Below are 16,544 nucleotides of genomic sequence, written 5' to 3' on the forward strand. Positions count from 1 at the left end.
ATTGAAAATTATTAAACACTTTTGGGTTTCAAATAATATAATTTTTGGGCAAGCAGACAACATAATAACTTAAAAGCAGATGTCTAAGATATGTATGTCTAAGGTATGGTGTATTTAAGATATTCAATAAATGAATGAAAACTGTTGTTGGATGTTTCTATGGTAGCGACGCTACTTTTGCCTGGACATGAACCTGTGACCGATAGTAAATGGGAGTATTAATAACTAACCCCTATATTAATGGAGCCCCACAGGCTGTGCTTCCATAATGCAATAAAAAATGAAACTTTCCTGCGGGGGTATAATGGTACAACACATTGACATCAAGTCCATATGATTAATATATACTGTGTACGTAAAACGTTTAACAGCTGATTCAGTGCAAAAGCATCGAATAACAACACAACAAGGCCTCACAAAGTCACAAACTTGCAGTAGAAACTGTTGATTATCTTGTCCGTCGCCTCGACGACGAATTGCAGTCACAACTATAGTTAGTTTTTTTGTACTAAATATGCATAAAATCATATAAATGATTTAAATTTAAGATATCGCGGTGTAATAATTTTGAAATAAACAGTGATAGTGCACCCAAAATGAATATACAGATCAATGAACTTATAATTGACAGTAAATCTACGAAGTTCGTTTATTATACTCACATATGTATGTATGTACATATACGTTGCATCTGTAGATGTATTTGTGTACATAATATTTATAGAGTGCATTAAATAAATATAATAAAATTGTGGATTCCGCAATAGGAATGCTAAGAATAATCAATATTAAATAAAGAATTTTTTTAAAAGAAGCAATAGAATTGCGTACACGTCCCAGTATGTACATATGCACATACATAAGTATCCAAGGCTGCATAATGTATCTATATGTACGTGTGCCTCATTTTGTTAGTTCTGCTTGTATGAATGTACCTATGTAAGCTAACTTTTAAATATCTATATAAATGAAAATTACATACCTATTTAAATACATAAAAACTAATACGTAAATATATGATACCTTCATATATATTCAGCGTATGTACATAGGTATATACAGTCGTCTCTGGATACAATGAATATCTTAGTATAAAAAAGTACTCTTAATAAGGATTAACACCTCAAGCATGTAAATAGTGAATAAAATGTTAAAGCACAATGAAAAGGATAAAAACACTGGCAGCACATTACTTCTAACGCATCTTTTGACACTTCTCTCTAAATTTTTGGATTGTTGTTGTTGTTGTCGCAATGCTCGCCCCACCTAATAGCCGCGACCGATCACAAATTGTCATCAATATCCTCTAACGGGAGTCCAAGGAAACTTGCCGTTTCAACAGGGGTGGACCATAAGGAAAGGGGTGTTAGAGGCGTTGGTTCCACATTACAATTAAAGAGATGGTTGGTGTCATGTGGGGACACATTGCAAGCGGGGCATACATTTTGTATGTCGGGGTTGATTCTGGATAGGTAAGAGTTTAACCTGTTACAGTATCCAGAACGAAGTTGAGCAAGAGTGACACGCGTTTCCCTGGGGAGTATGCGTTCCTCTTCCGCGAGTTCTGGATATTTTTCTTCAAGTACTGGATTCACCGGGCAATTCCCGACATAAAGGTTCGACGCCTGTCTATGGAGTTCACCAAGGACCTGCTTGTGTTTTTTCGCTTCATACGGCTGGGTTCTCAGGTGCCGTATTTCCTCAAAATGCTTACGGAGATGACTCCTTAGGCCCTTGTTGTTGTTGTTGTTGTTGTTGTTGTAGCAATGCTCGCCCCACCTAATAGCCGCGACCGATCACAAATTGTCATCAATATCCTCTAACGGGAGTCCAAGGAAACTTGCCGTTTCAACAAGGGTGGACCATAAGGAAAGGGGTGTTAGAGGCGTTGGTTCCACATTACAATTAAAGAGATGGTTGGTGTCATGTGGGGACACATTGCAAGCAGGGCATACATTTTGTATGTCGGGGTTGATTCTGGATAGGTAAGAGTTTAACCTGTTACAGTATCCAGAACGAAGTTGAGCAAGAGTGACACGCGTTTCCCTGGGGAGTATGCGTTCCTCTTCTGCGAGATCTGGATATTTTTCTTCAAGTACTGGATTCACCGGGCAATTCCCGACATAAAGGTCCGACGCCTGTCTATGGAGTTCACCAAGGACCTGCTTGTGTTTTTCCGCTTCATACGGCTGGGTTCTCAGGTGCCGTATTTCCTCAAAATGCTTACGGAGATGACTCCTTAGGCCCCTAGGCGGTGCTGGTTCGTCAATCGGATGTCTGTTGGGATGCCCAGGTTTCTGGGTATTCAACAGAAACTGTTTGGTCAGCATCTCATTTCTCTCCCTTATGGGGAGTATTCTCGCCTCATTATGCAGATGGTGTTCTGGGGACATAAGAAGACAGCCCGTGGCGATTCTGAGAGCAGTATTTTGGCAGGCCTGTAGTTTCTTCCAGTGGGTAGTTTTTAGGCTTGGCGACCATATGGGTGACGCGTAGCACGTAATCGGCTGGCTAATTGCTTTGTATGTGGTCATCAGCGTTTCTTTATCTTTTCCCCAGGTACTGCCAGCAAGGGATTTGAGGATTTTATTACGGCTCTGAATTCTCGGAACAATTGCGGTTGCGTGCGCACCAAAATGTAGATCCTGATCAAACGTCGCACCCAAGATTTTGGGGTGTAGGACAGTCGGTAGCGTAGTGCCATCGACGTGGATGTTCAATATGGTCGACATTTGGCGCGTCCATGTTGTAAATAAGGTCGCGGAAGATTCAGTCGGTGACAATGCCAGGTTTCGCGAGGCGAAAAAACTGTAGAGATCAGGGAGATAGCCGTTTATTTTATTGCATAGCTCATCGATCTCTGGGCCTGCGCCTGTGGCCATTATTGTGCAGTCATCGGCGTAGGAAACGATTGTGACTCCTTCCGGTGGTGAAGGTAGCTTAGATATGTAGAAATTAAACAAAAGTGGGGATAGGATACCACCCTGTGGCACCCCTTGTTTAATTCTCCTTGGTTTTGATGTTTCGTTTCTGAATTGCACCGATGCCTGCCGACCACCCAGATAATTTGCGGTCCACCTTTTAAGACATGGGGGAAGGGTAGACCCTTCCAGGTCTTGCAGTAATGAGCCATGGTTGAACGTATCAAAGGCTTTTGATAGGTCTAGCGCTACGAGTACTGTTCTATGGTGGGGGTATTGATTCAAACCGCAATTTATCTGGGTGCTAATGACATTTAGCGCGGAGGTAGTGCTATAGAGTTTTCTGAAGCCATGCTGATGAGGGGCTAGCTGCAAATGTGCTTGGAAATAAGGGAGCAAAATGGCTTCAAGCGTCTTTGCCACTGGCGATAGGAGAGATATCGGACGATATGACTCACCTACGTTAGCTGGTTTCCCAGGCTTTAGTAGCGGGACCACCTTGGCCATTTTCCATTTCTCGGGTATGGCAAAGGTGGAGAGAGACAGGTTGAAGACATGCGCTAAATATTTGAAACCCTCTTTCCCTAGGTTTTTAAGCATCGGCATGGCTATGCCGTCTGGGCCCCCTGCTTTGGATGGTTTAGCGCGACCAATGGCGTCCTCAACCTCTCTAGCGGTGATGGTGATTGGTGACGCGCTGAATTTGTGTTTATGTGCGTGTCTATTGGCTCTCCGTCTATCTTTGTCGACCGTAGGATGCATTATATATTGTCGGCAGAAAGCGCTCGTGCATTTTTCCGCATCCGACAGCACGTTATCGCCAAAGGCGATGGAAACTTTGTCTTTGTGCTTAGTCGGATTCGATAGGGACTTTACGGTGGACCAAAGTTTACCTACACCGGTAGAGAGGTTACAACCTCTTAGGTGCTCTTCCCATTTCGCCCGCTTGTGTTCGTCCACAAGCAATCTGATGCGTTGGTTTATATCCCTTATTTGGGGGTCGCCTGGATCAAGCTGTCTTATAAGGTCGCGTTCCCTCGCTAAGCTCGGGGCCTCCGCCGGGAAGTGGGACCAGATTTCGGGAATTCTCCCGGCGGGAATGAAATGTGCCGAGGCGGATTCAATAACCTTACGGAAGGCACGTTCCCCTTGGCGGGCATCAGTCGGGATAGGGAGGGCAGCAAAGCTGCTGTCTGTTGCAGATTTATATTCTTCCCACTTTCCTTTTTTGAAGTTTATGAAAGTGCGTTTTTCGGTGACGATGAAGTCGGCGGTACGCTCGAACGAAATAAGTATGGGCAGGTGGTCGGATGCCAATGTTACCATCGGCTGCCAGTTGACGCAGTTTACGAGTTCTGCGCTCACGATTGAGATATCTGGCGAGCTATGACAGCTTCCTACCATACGTGTGGGGGCATCTCCGTTTATTGTGCAGAACGTCGTTTTTCTATTTGATCCGCCAACATCTCACCCCTACTATCCGCCCGCAAGTTTGAATGCCATAGGTCGTGATGGGCATTGAAATCGCCTAAGATAATGCGATTGTTGCCAGTGAGTAAGGCCTCGATTTTAGGGCGGTATCCACTGGGGCAACAGGTGACAGGAGGGATGTAGATGTTGATGATTTCTAGATTTGCATCGCCTGACCGGACAGATAGGCCTTGACGTTCTAAGACATTGTCCCTGCGGTCGATGCCAGGATCAAATATATGATATTGCACAGAGTGGTGTATAATAAACGCGAGGCCGCCTCCATTTCCGCTCTCGCGGTCCTTCCTGTGGACATTATACCCAGAGCAGGTCTGCAATGCAGATCTTGCTGTGAGTTTAGTCTCTTGAATCGCAGCAATGCGGATGTTGTGCCGCTTCATGAAATCGACTATCTCCGTAATCTTCCCAGTTAGTCCATTACAGTTTAACTGCAGAATTCTGAAGTGCATGAGGGGTGACGCCGCCACTCTAGGGGTAAGTGACGGGTGACTACGCCTAGGTTGTGGAAGGCCAGGACGCAATTGCTGTTGTGGCCTTGGGACTGGGCGCCCTTGGGCAAGCATTAGGGTACCCGGATGATTTGGGTTTGCGACCTGGCAACATGGCGCGATGAAACCCGTCGAGGGGTTGCCGTCGCGGAGACCACAACACCTAGGAAAGTGGCACCACCCAAAGCAGGAGCTGCATTGAGCGGATGTCGCAAACCTATATAATCTGTGCTGGCAGACGGTGCAAACGGAGGTAGGGACTAAGAGTCTGTTTCCCTGACCTGCACGATTGCTGCCAGAAAAGAGGGGGGAGAAGAAGACGGTGGCAGGGGCTGATGCTCAGCATTGCTACCAGCTCTACTACGAAGGTAGTAGTTATGAGTGGTATCAGCTGTTTGAGTTGTTGGCGCCGTGGGGCGCGAGCAGCAGCGGGTACTTATTGTGGCTTGCTGAGCAGCGAGGCTGCTGGAAGGTAGTGGAGGGGCGCTTAGGCGTAGACTACGGGACGCACTTGGGCGTGAGCAGCAAGGAGCCACAAAAGATTTATAAAAGTTACGTGGACGTCGGGTTTTGGGATCAAGCCCAGAACAACCTGTCCGATGCAACCATCCCTTGCACGAGACACACTGAACAGAGTATGACCGTCCTAAAAAGATTCTTTTCTGGCAAATGCAGCAAAACCATTTCTCAGGACCGGGGTCAGGAGACGGAGCCGGATTGGGTTCGATACCTTCCCGGAGTAAGAGAATATGTAGCAGTCCTGCTGCAAGGGGCTGCTGGGAGGATGACAATTTGTGGGAGGGACGAAACAAGTTAAATGGGGTCACACTGAAATGACAGTCCTTGGTCGGGAAAAATCCCGAGTCGCTCCGGTACATAGAACCGACTGCCTTGGGAAGCGTAAATTTTTTGATGTTGTTGTTGTTGTTGTTGTAGCAATACTCGCCCCACCTAATAGCCGCGACCGATCACAAATTGTCATCAATATCCTCTAACGGGAGTCCAAGGAAACTTGCCGTTTCAACAGGGGTGGACCATAAGGAAAGGGGTGTTAGAGGCGTTGGTTTCACATTACAATTAAAGAGATGGTTGGTGTCATGTGGGGACACATTGCAAGCAGGGCATACATTTTGTATGTCGGGGTTGATTCTGGATAGGTAAGAGTTTAACCTGTTACAGTATCCAGAACGAAGTTGAGCAAGAGTGACACGCGTTTCCCTAGGGAGTATGCGTTCCTCTTCTGCGAGTTCTGGATATTTTTCTTCAAGTACTGGATTCACCGGGCAATTCCCGACATAAAGGTCTATGGAGTTCACCAAGGACCTGCTTGTGTTTTTCCGCTTCATACGGCTGGGTTCTCAGGTGCCGTATTTCCTCAAAATGCTTACGGAGATGACTCCTTAGGCCCCTAGGCGGTGCTGGTTCGTCAATCAGATGTCTGTTGGGATGCCCAGGTTTCTGGGTATTCAACATAAACTGTTTGGTCGGCATCTCATTTCTCTCCCTGATGGGGAGTATTCTCGCCTCATTATGCAGATGGTGTTCTGGGGACATAAGAAGTCAGCCCGTGGCGATTCTGAGAGCAGTATTTTGGCAGGCCTGTAGTTTCTTCCAGTGGGTGGTTTTTAGGCTTGGCGACCATATGGGTGACGCGTAGCACGTAATCGGCTGGCTAATTGCTTTGTATGTGGTCAGGAGCGTTTCTTTATCTTTTCCCCAGGTACTGCCAGCAAGGGATTTGAGGATTTTATTACGGCTCTGAATTCTTGGAACAATTGCGGTTGCGTGCGCACCAAAATGTAGATCCTGATCAGACGTCACACCCAAGATTTTGGGGTGTAGGACAGTCGGTAGCGTAGTGCCATCGACGTGGATGTTCAATATGGTCGACATTTGGGGCGTCCATGTTGTAAATAAGGTCGCGGAAGATTTAGTCGGTGACAATGCCAGGTTTCGCGAGGCGAAATAACTGGAGAGATCAGGGAGATAGCCGTTTATTTTATTGCATAGCTCATCGATCTTTGGGCCTGGGCCTGTGGCCATTATTGTGCAGTCATGTTGTTGTTGTTGTAGCAGTGCTTCGCCCCACCTAACAGACGCGACCGGTCACAAACTGTCATCAATATCCTCTAACGGGAGTCCAAGGAAACTTGCTGTTTCAACAGGGGTGGACCATAGGGAAAGGGGTGTTAGAGGCGTTGGTTCCACATTACAATTAAAGAGATGGTTGGTGTCATGTGGGGACACATTGCAAGCGGGGCATACATTTTGTATGTCGGGGTTGATTCTGGATAGGTAAGAGTTTAACCTGTTACAGTATCCAGAACGAAGTTGAGCCAGAGTGACACGCGTTTCCCTGGGGAGTATGCGTTCCTCTTCCGCAAGTTTTGGATACTTTACTTTGAGTACTGGGTTCACCGGGCAATTCCCGGCATAAAGGTCCGACGCCTGTTTGTGGAGTTCACCAAGGACCTGCTTGTGTTTTTCCGCTTCATACGGCTGTGTTCTCAGATGCCGTATTTCCTCAAAATGCTTACGGAGATGACTCCTTAAGCCCCTAGGCGGTGCTGGCTCGTCAATCAGATGTCTGTTGGGATGCCCAGGTTTCTGGGTATTCAACAGAAACTGTTTGGTCAGCATCTCGTTTCTTTCCCTGATGGGGAGTATTTTCGCCTCATTATGTAGATGGTGTTCTGGGGACATAAGAAGACAGCCCGTGGCGATTCTGAGAGCAGTATTTTGGCAGGCTTGTAGCTTCTTCCAGTGGGTAATTTTTAGGCTTGGCGACCATATGGGTGACGCGTAGCACGTAATCGGCTGGCTAATTGCTTTGTATGTAGTCATGAGCGTTTCTTTATCTTTTCCCCAGGTACTGCCAGCAAGGGATTTGAGGATTTTGTTACGGCTCTGAATTCTCGGAACAATTGCGGCTGCGTGCTCACCAAAATGTAGATCCTGATCAAACGTCACACCCAAGATTTTGGGGTGTAGGACAGTCGGTAGCGTAGAGCCATCGACGTGGATGTTCAAAATGGTCGACATTTGGGACATCCATGTTGTAAATAAGGTCGCGGAAGATTTAGTCGGTGATAATGCCAGGTTTCGCGAGGCGAAAAAACTGGAGAGATCAGGGAGGTAGCCGTTTATTTTATTGCATAGCTCATCGATCTGTGGGCCTGGGCCTGTGGCCATTACTGTGCAGTCATCGGCGTAGGAAACGATTGTGACTCCTTCCGGTGGTGAAGGTAGCTTAGATATGTAGAAATTAAACAAAAGCGGGGATAGGACACCACCCTGTGGCACCCCTTGTTTAATTCTCCTTTGTTTTGATGTTTCGTTTCTGAATTGCACCGATGCCTGCCGACCACCCAGATAATTTGCGGTCCACCTTTTAAGACATGGGGGAAGGGTAGACCCTTCCAGGTCTTGCAGTAACGAGCCATGGTTGACCGTATCAAAAGATTTTGATAGGTCTAACGCTACGAGTACTGTTCTATGGTGGGGATATTGATTCAAACCGCAATTTATCTGGGTGCTAATGACATTTAGCGCGGAGGTAGTGCTATGGAGTTTTCTGAAGCCATGCTGATGAGGGGCTAGCTGCAAATGTGCTTGGAAATAAAGGAGCAAAATGGCTTCAAGCGTCTTTGCCACTGGCGATAGGAGAGATATCGGACGATATGACTCACCTACGTTAGCTGGTTTCCCAGGCTTTAGTAGCGGGACCACCTTGGCCATTTTCCATTTCTCGGGTATGACAAAGGTGGAAAGAGACAGGTTGAAGACATGCGCTAAATATTTGAAACCCTCTTTCCCTAGGTTTTTAAGCATCGGCATGGCTATGCCGTCTGGGCCCACTGCTTTGCATGGTTTAGCGCGACCAATGGCGTCCTCAACCTCTCTAGCGGTGATGGTAATTGGTGACGCGCTGGGTTTGTGTTTATGTGCGTGTCTATTGGCTCTCCGTCTATCTTTGTCGACCGTAGGATGCATTATATATTGTCGGCAGAAAGCGCTCGCGCATTTTTTCGCATCCGACAGCACTTTATCGCCAAAGGCGATGGAAACTTTGTCTTTGTGCTTAGTCGGATTCGATAGGGACTTTACGGTGGACCAAAGTTTACCTACACCGGTAGAGAGGTTACAACCTCTTTTTATTGGTTTATATCCCTTATTTGGGGGTCGCCTGGATCAAGCTGTCTTATAAGGTCGCGTTCCCTCGCTAAGCTCGCGGCCTCCGCCGGGAAGTGGGGCCGGATTTCGGGAATTCTCCCGGCGGGAATGAAATGTGCCGAGGCGGATTCAATGACCTTACGGAAGGCACGCTCCCCTTGGCGGGCATCAGTCGGGATAGGGAGGGCAGATTTATATTCTTCCCACTTTCCTTTTTTGAAGTTTATGAAAGTGCGTTTTTCGGTGACGATGAAGTCGGCGGTACGCTCGAACGAAATAAGTATGGGCAGGTGGTCGGATGCCAATTTAACCATCGGCTGCCAGTTGACGCAGTTTACGAGTTCTGCGCTCACGATTGAGATATCTGGCGAGCTATGACAGCTTCCTACCATACGTGTGGGGGCGTCTCCGTTTATTGTGCAGAACGTCGTTTCGTCTATTTGATCCGCCAACATCTCACCCCTACTGTCCGCCCGCAAGTTTGAATGCCATAGGTCGTGATGGGCATTGAAATCGCCTAAGATAATGCGATTGTTGCCAGTGATTAAGGCCTCGATATTAGGGCGGTATCCACTAGGGCAACAGGTGACAGGAGGGATGTAGATGTTGATGATTTCTAGATTTGCATCGCCTGACCGGACAGATAGGCCTTGACGTTCTAAGACATTGTCCCTGCGGTCGATGCCAGGATCAAATATATGATATTGCACAGAGTGGTGTATAATAAACGCGAGGCCGCCTCCATTTCCGCTCTCGCGGTCTTTCCTGTGGACATTATAACCAGAGCAGGTCTGCAATGCAGATCTTGCTGTGAGTTTAGTCTCTTGAATCGCAGCAATGCGGATGTTGTGCCGCTTCATGAAATCGACTATCTCCGTAATCTTCCCCATTAGTCCATTACAGTTGAACTGCAGAATTCTGAAGTGCATAAGGGGTGACGCCGCCACTCTAGGGGTAAGTGAGGGGTGACTACGCCTAGGTTGTGGAAGGCCAGGACGCAATTGCTGTTGTGGCCTTGGGACTGGGCGCCCTTGGGCAAGCATTGGGGTACCCGGATGATTTGGGTTTGCGACCTGGCAACATGGCGCGATGAAACCCGTCGAGGGGTTGCCGTCGCGCAGACCAGAACATCTAGGAAAGTGGCACCACCCAAGGCAGGAGCTGCATTGAGCTGATGTCGCAAACCTATATATTCTGTGCTGGCAGACGGTGCAAACGGAGGCAGGGACTAAGAGTCTGTTTCCCTGACCTGCACGATTGCTGCCAGAAAAGAGGGGGGGAGAAGAAGACGGGGGCAGGGGCTGATGCTCAACATTGCTACCAGCTCTACTACGAATGTAGTAGTTATGAGTGGTACCAGCTGTTTGAGTTGTTGGCGCCGTGGAGCGCGAGCAGCAGCGGGTACTTGTTGTGGCTTGCTGAGCAGCGAAGCTGCTGGAAGGTAGTGGGGATACGCTTAGGCGTAGACTACGGGACGCCCTTGGGCGTGAGCAGCAAGGAGCCACAAAAGATTTATAAAAGTTACGTGGACGTCGGGTTTTGGGATCAAGCCCAGAACAACCTGTCCGATGCAACCATTCCTTGCACGAGACACACTGAACAGAGTATGACCGTCCTAAAAAGATTCTTTTCTGGCAAATGCAGCAAAACCATTTCTCAGGACCGGGGTCAGGAGACGGACCCGGATTGGGTTCGATACCTTCCCGGAGTAAGAGAATATGTAGCAGTCCTGCTGCAAGGAGCTGCTGGGAGGATGACAATTTGTGGGAGGGACGAAACAAATTAAATGGGGTCACACTGAAATGACAGTCCTTGGTCGGGAAAAATCCCGAGTCGCTCCGGTACATAGAACCGACTCCTTTGGATGTTTATTAACAGTTAGCAAAAGTAAATAGGTAATTACCAAACCTAAAAATAATGGTAAATTTCATGTGGAAGTTCATGCACTCAGCACCACAAACATTTGTTGTTGTTGTTGTAGCGATAAAGTTGCTCCCCGAAGGCTTTGGGGAGTGCTATCGATGTGATCGTCCTTTGCCAGATACAGATGCGGTACGCTCCGGTAACACATCACCATTAAGGTGCTAGCCCGACCATCTCGGGAACGATTTATGTGGCCACATTAAACCTTCAGGCCATTCCATCCCCACCCACCTCCAAGTTCTATGAGGAGCTTGGGGTCGCCAGAGCCTCGTCTGTTAGTGAAACAGGATTCGCCGCGGATAGGTGAGGTTGACGATTGGGTTTGGAGATGCTATATATTGCGCTGGCAACCTGAAGGATTGCGCTACACAGCCCCTTGAATCTGGTATTTTAGTCGCCTCTTACGACAGGCATACCTACCGCGGGTATATTCTGATCCCCTGACCCGCTGGGTCACCACAAACATTTCGTTATCACCCATGCTCCATCAAGTAGACCTCTTCCCATGAAATAATTTTTGTAGTGTACTGAATCAAAACGTGTTAACTCACGTTACATCGCTAACAAATTTTACAAGTTAAAACAAAATTGTGCTCTATATTTTTTTTTATAAATTACGTTTATTAACTAATTTAATATCGGTCACAGGCAGAGCTGGGTAGTAATGATTACTTTAGGTATTCAACTACGTCAATTCCCCATTACTTTGCTCCACAGCAAAGGAATTGATTATATTTCAATTCCTACAAAAAAATGCCAAATGTAATTTTGTTTTTTTTAGGCCCGAGTACAAAAAATTGTTTGTTTGTAATTGAAAACAAATACTTTGCTCAAATGTAATTTCTGCCTCCAGTACTTTCGAAACGAATTACAAATGTAATTGGTCCTCTTTGCCATTGATCAACTCACATTAGCTATTATGTGCCCGGCCCTTTTGCAGATTCCTCAAATGAATTCAAAACTTCAGTTTACTGCCTAGCCTCACCCTCTCCTGTTTCTTTGAGGTGTGTGTTTCTACTTGCCGGTATTCCATATTATTGATAATCGGAATCCACCAACGACGAGGAAGACGCTGTCTGACATGTCCAATCGAATAAGAATGTCGATAGTAATATTTCAGAGATCGGAACGCGGTTCCGAACCCTGACCTGATCCACCTGTTTTCTTTACCTCTTTCCGACTTTAATGGGTTTAAGACGTTAGAGGCCGGTCTTCTAGGTAGTCCCTTAAGATTTCTAGGAAATATTACGGTACCTTGAAAGCGCTTAATCATGTGAACAACCTGGATGAATTAAAGGCGTTTTTGATATCCAGCGTCTCTTCGGCTATGTCATCTATGATTAAAGCAGTGAGACAGTCCTCTGCCGTGGGGTCGCCTTTCCTGTTTTAAATGAGAACTAGCCGTCCTTTTCTTCATCTCATAGGGACGTGCTTTCTTCGAAACATTTGTTTTACATGTGCAACATAAAATCTGCTTTTTGCAGCAAATCCAAATTGGCTCCGCGGGTATGCCAGTGGGCCCTTGGGCTTTACTGGGTTTCATAGTGCGCAGGGCAGTTTCAAACTTTTCTGCTTAGAACTGTTACATCTTACGGTCTTCTTGGGTAGCGTGGTTGGTTGAGTGAGAATCAGAACGTCCGTCGTCTGGTTTGCTGGACGGAACTTTTTCACCACTATTATATATGCTTGGCTCCAAGAGTTTCGACCCACTTCCTCGCAAAGTTTTTTATAGCTTGCTTTGGTTAATGGTAGCACCGAGAACTTTATTCTCTCCTTAATTAATAATTTGCCATTCCTTAAAGGAATTGCAAAAGTAATTGAAAAATTCTTAGTGTAAAAAATATTTTTGCGATTTAAAGCTGTGATTTTATGAGGCCATAGTAACTCCTTGGACCATATGAAAATTTTTGTAAAACAGAACACTGTCTTCTATGACTGCCAATTCATTTCTCCTCGCCATATATGAGGAAGGGTATGGAAAGATTGTATCACCGTAGTTTAGACTTGCGGAATTTGTTGCGGCTTTGTACTTTAGATACAACTTCGATGGCATACGTCTTGAAGCTGAGAGTGTAACCGAATGTTACACCTACGATCTTTGGATGACTGACAATCGGTAGTGCAACACAATCGACGTGAACGTCCAATTTTCCACGTCGCAAAATAGAGTGGCGGTGGATTTGGTCGGCTAGGTTCAGATAATTTGCAGTCCATCTTTTTATACAAAGGGGAAAGCGTGAACCTTCTACATCTTGGAGTAGAGTGCCGTGGTTGACTGTGTCAAAATCTTTTGACAGCGCTGGTAGTGCTATGCATTTTGCTGATGAGTGGCTAGGCGAAGATTTGCAGTGAACTGACGGAGCCGGAAGGTTTCAAATGTCTTCTCTACTGGCGAACGAACTGTTGTTGGTGTTGTTGTTGTAGCAGTGCTTCGCCCTACCTAATAGCTGCGACCGATCACAAATTGTCATCAATATCCTCTAACGGGAGTCCAAGGAAACTTGCTGTCTCAACAGGGGTGGACCATAATGAAAGGGGTGCTAGAGACGTTGTTTCCACATTACAGTTAAAGAGATAGTTGGTGACATGTGGGGACACATTGCAAGCGGGGCATACATTTTGTATGTCGGGGTTAATTCTGGATAGGTAAGAGTTAGACCTGTTACAGTATCCAGAACGAAGTTGAGCTAGAGTGACTCGCGTTTCCCTGAGGAGTATGCGTTCCTCTTCCGCAAGTTTTGGATACTGTTCTTTAAGTACTGGATTCACCGGGCAATTCCTGGCATAAAGGTCCGACGCCTGTTTGTGGAGTTCACCAAGGACCTGTTTGTGTTTTTTTGCTTCATACGGCTGAGTTCTCAGGTGCCGTATTTCCTCAAAATGCTTACGGAGATTACTCCTTAAGCCCCTAGGCGGTGTTGGCTCATCAATCAGATGTCTTTTGGGATGCCCAGTTTTCTGGGTATTCAACAGGAACTGTTTGGTTAGTATTTCATTTCTCTCCCTGATGGGGAGTATTCTCGCCTCATTATGTAGATTGTGTTCTGGGGACATAAGAAGACAGCCCGGGGCGATTCTGAGAGCAGTATTTTGGCAGGCCTGTAGCTTCTTCCAGTGGGTAGTTTTTAGGCTTGGCGACCATATAGGGGACGCGTAGCACGCAATCGGCTGGCCAATTGCTTTGTATGTGGTAATGAGCGTTTCTTTGTCTTTTCCCCAAATACTGCCAGCATGGTATTTGAGGATTTTATTACGGCTCTGGATTTTCGGAACAATTGCAGCTGCGTGCTCACCAAAATGTAGATCCTGATCAAACGTTACACCCAAGATTTTGGGGTGTAGGACAGTCGGTAGCGTAGTGCCATCGACGTGGATGTTCAAAATGGTCGACATTTGGGACGTCCATGTTGTAAATAAGGTCGCGGAGGATTTAGTCGGTGATAATGCCAGGTTTCGTGAGGCGAAAAAACTGGAGAGATCAGGAGGTAGCCCTTTATTCTGTTCCAAAGCTCATCAATCTGTGGGCCTGGGCCTGTGGTCATTATTGTGCAGTCATCGGCGTAGGAAACGATAGTAACTCCTTCTGGTGGCGAAGGTAGCTTAGATATGTAGAAATTAAAAAAAAGTGGGGATAGGACACCACCCTGTGGCACCCCTTGTTTAACTCTTCTTGGTTTTGATGTTGCGTTTCTAAATTGCACCGATGCCTGCCTACCACCCAGATAATTTGCGGTCCACCTTTTAAGACATGGTAGAAGGGTAGAGACCTTCCAGGTCTTGCAGTAACGTGCCATGGTTGACCGTATCAAAAGCTTTTGATAGGTCTAGCGCAGAGTGTACTGCTCTATGGTGAGGGTTTTGATTTAAACCGCAATTTATCTGGGTGTTGATGGCATTTAGCGCGGTGGTGGTGCTTTGGAGTTTTCTGAAGCCATGCTGATGACAGGCTAGCTGCAAATTTGCTTTGAAGTAGGGGAGCAAAATGGCTTCAAGCGTCTTGGCTACTGGCGATAGGAGAGATATCGGGCGATATGACTCCTATTTCTGCGCCTCGGCACGTTTCATTCCCGCCGGGAGAATTCCGGAAATCCGGCCCACTTCCCGGCGGAGGCCGCAAACTTATCGAGAGAACGTGACCTTATAAGACAGCTTGATCCAGGCGACCCCCAAATAAGGGATATAAACCAACGCATCAGATTGCTTGTGGAGCACCTAAGAGGTTGTAACCTCTCTACCGGCGTGGGTAAACTTTGGTCCACCGTAAAGTCCCTATCGAATCCGACTAAGCACAAAGACAAAGTTTCCATACCCCCAGCGGGTTAGGGGGTCAGAATATACCCGCGGTAGGTATGCCTGTCGTAAGAGGCGACTAAAATACCAGATTCAAGGGGCTGTGTAGCGCAACCGTTCAGGTTGCCAGCGCAATATATAGCTTCTCCAAACCCAATTGTCAACCTCACCTATCCGCGGCGAATCCTGTTTCACTAACAGACGAGGCTCTGCCGACCCCAAGCTCCTCAAGGAACTTGGGGGTGGGGAGGGAGGGATGGCCTGAAGGTTTAACGTGGCCACATAAATCGTTCCCAAGATGGTCGGCAAAGGACCATCACATCGATAACACTCCCCAAAGCTTTCGGGGAGCAACCTTATCGCTACAACAACAACAACAACAACAAAGTTTCCATCGCCTTTGGCGACAAAGTGCTGTCGGATGCGAAAAAATGCGCGAGCGCTTTCTGCCGACAATATATAATGCATTAAAGGTCGACAAAGATAGACGGAGAGCCAATAGACACGCACATAAGCACAAATTCAGCGCGTCACCAATCACCATCACCGCTAAAGAGGTTGAGGACGCCATTGGTCGCGCTAAACCATCCAAAGCAGTGGGCCCAGACGGCATAGCCATGCCGATGCTTAAAAGCTTTGGGAAAGAGGGATTCAAATATTTAGCGCATGTCTTCAACCTGTCTCTTTCCACCTTTGTCATACCCGAGAAATGGTAAATGGCCAAGGTGGTCCCGCTACTAAAGCCTGGGAAACCAGCTAACATAGGTGAGTCGTATCGTCCGATATCTCTCCTATCGCCAGTGGCAAAGACGCTTGAAGCCATTTTGCTCCCATACTTCAAAGCAAATTTGCAGCTAGCCACCCATCAGCATGGCTTCAGACAACTCCATAGCACCACCACCGCGCTAAATGCCATTGGCGCCCGGATAAATTGCGGTTTAAATCAATACCCCCACCATATAACAGTACTCGTAGCGCTACGCTTCCCAAGGCAGTCGGTTCTATGTACCGGAGCGACTCGGGATTTTTCCCGACCAAGGACTGTCATTTCAGTGTGACCCCATTTAATTTGTTTCGTCCGTCCCACAAATTGTCATCCTCCCAGCAGCCCCTTGCAGCAGGACTGCTACATATTCTCTTACTCCGGGAAGGTATCGAACCCAATCCGGGTCCGTCTCCTGACCCCGGTCATGAGAAATGGTTTTGCTGCATTTGCCAGAAAAGAATCTTTTTAGGACGGTCATACTCTGTTCAGTGT

General features: G+C 46.9%; 1 protein-coding gene across 11 annotated transcripts in view; it reads left to right on the forward strand.

The window, feature by feature from the left end:
* Window positions 1–380: 380 nt before the first annotated feature.
* The window catches only part of Sox14 (Sox box protein 14), a 252,364-nt gene continuing 236,200 nt past the window's right edge, over window positions 381–16,544 (forward strand). For 2 of the 11 annotated variants that reach the window (XM_067772933.1, XM_067772935.1), the window contains exon 1: window positions 382–670. Coding sequence is in view for 1 of the 11 variants with exons in the window: in XM_067772942.1 (XP_067629043.1) it covers window positions 665–670 (6 nt within the window). In the remaining 10 variants the exon portion in view is untranslated. Of the gene's footprint in view, window positions 671–16,544 lie in introns of all 11 variants that reach the window. The other 9 variants (XM_067772932.1, XM_067772934.1, XM_067772931.1 and 6 more) reach the window with 5 other exon arrangements.

Source organism: Eurosta solidaginis, chromosome 3, assembly GCF_040869045.1.
Source record: "Eurosta solidaginis isolate ZX-2024a chromosome 3, ASM4086904v1, whole genome shotgun sequence".
Classification (NCBI taxonomy): Eukaryota; Metazoa; Arthropoda; class Insecta; order Diptera; family Tephritidae; genus Eurosta; species Eurosta solidaginis.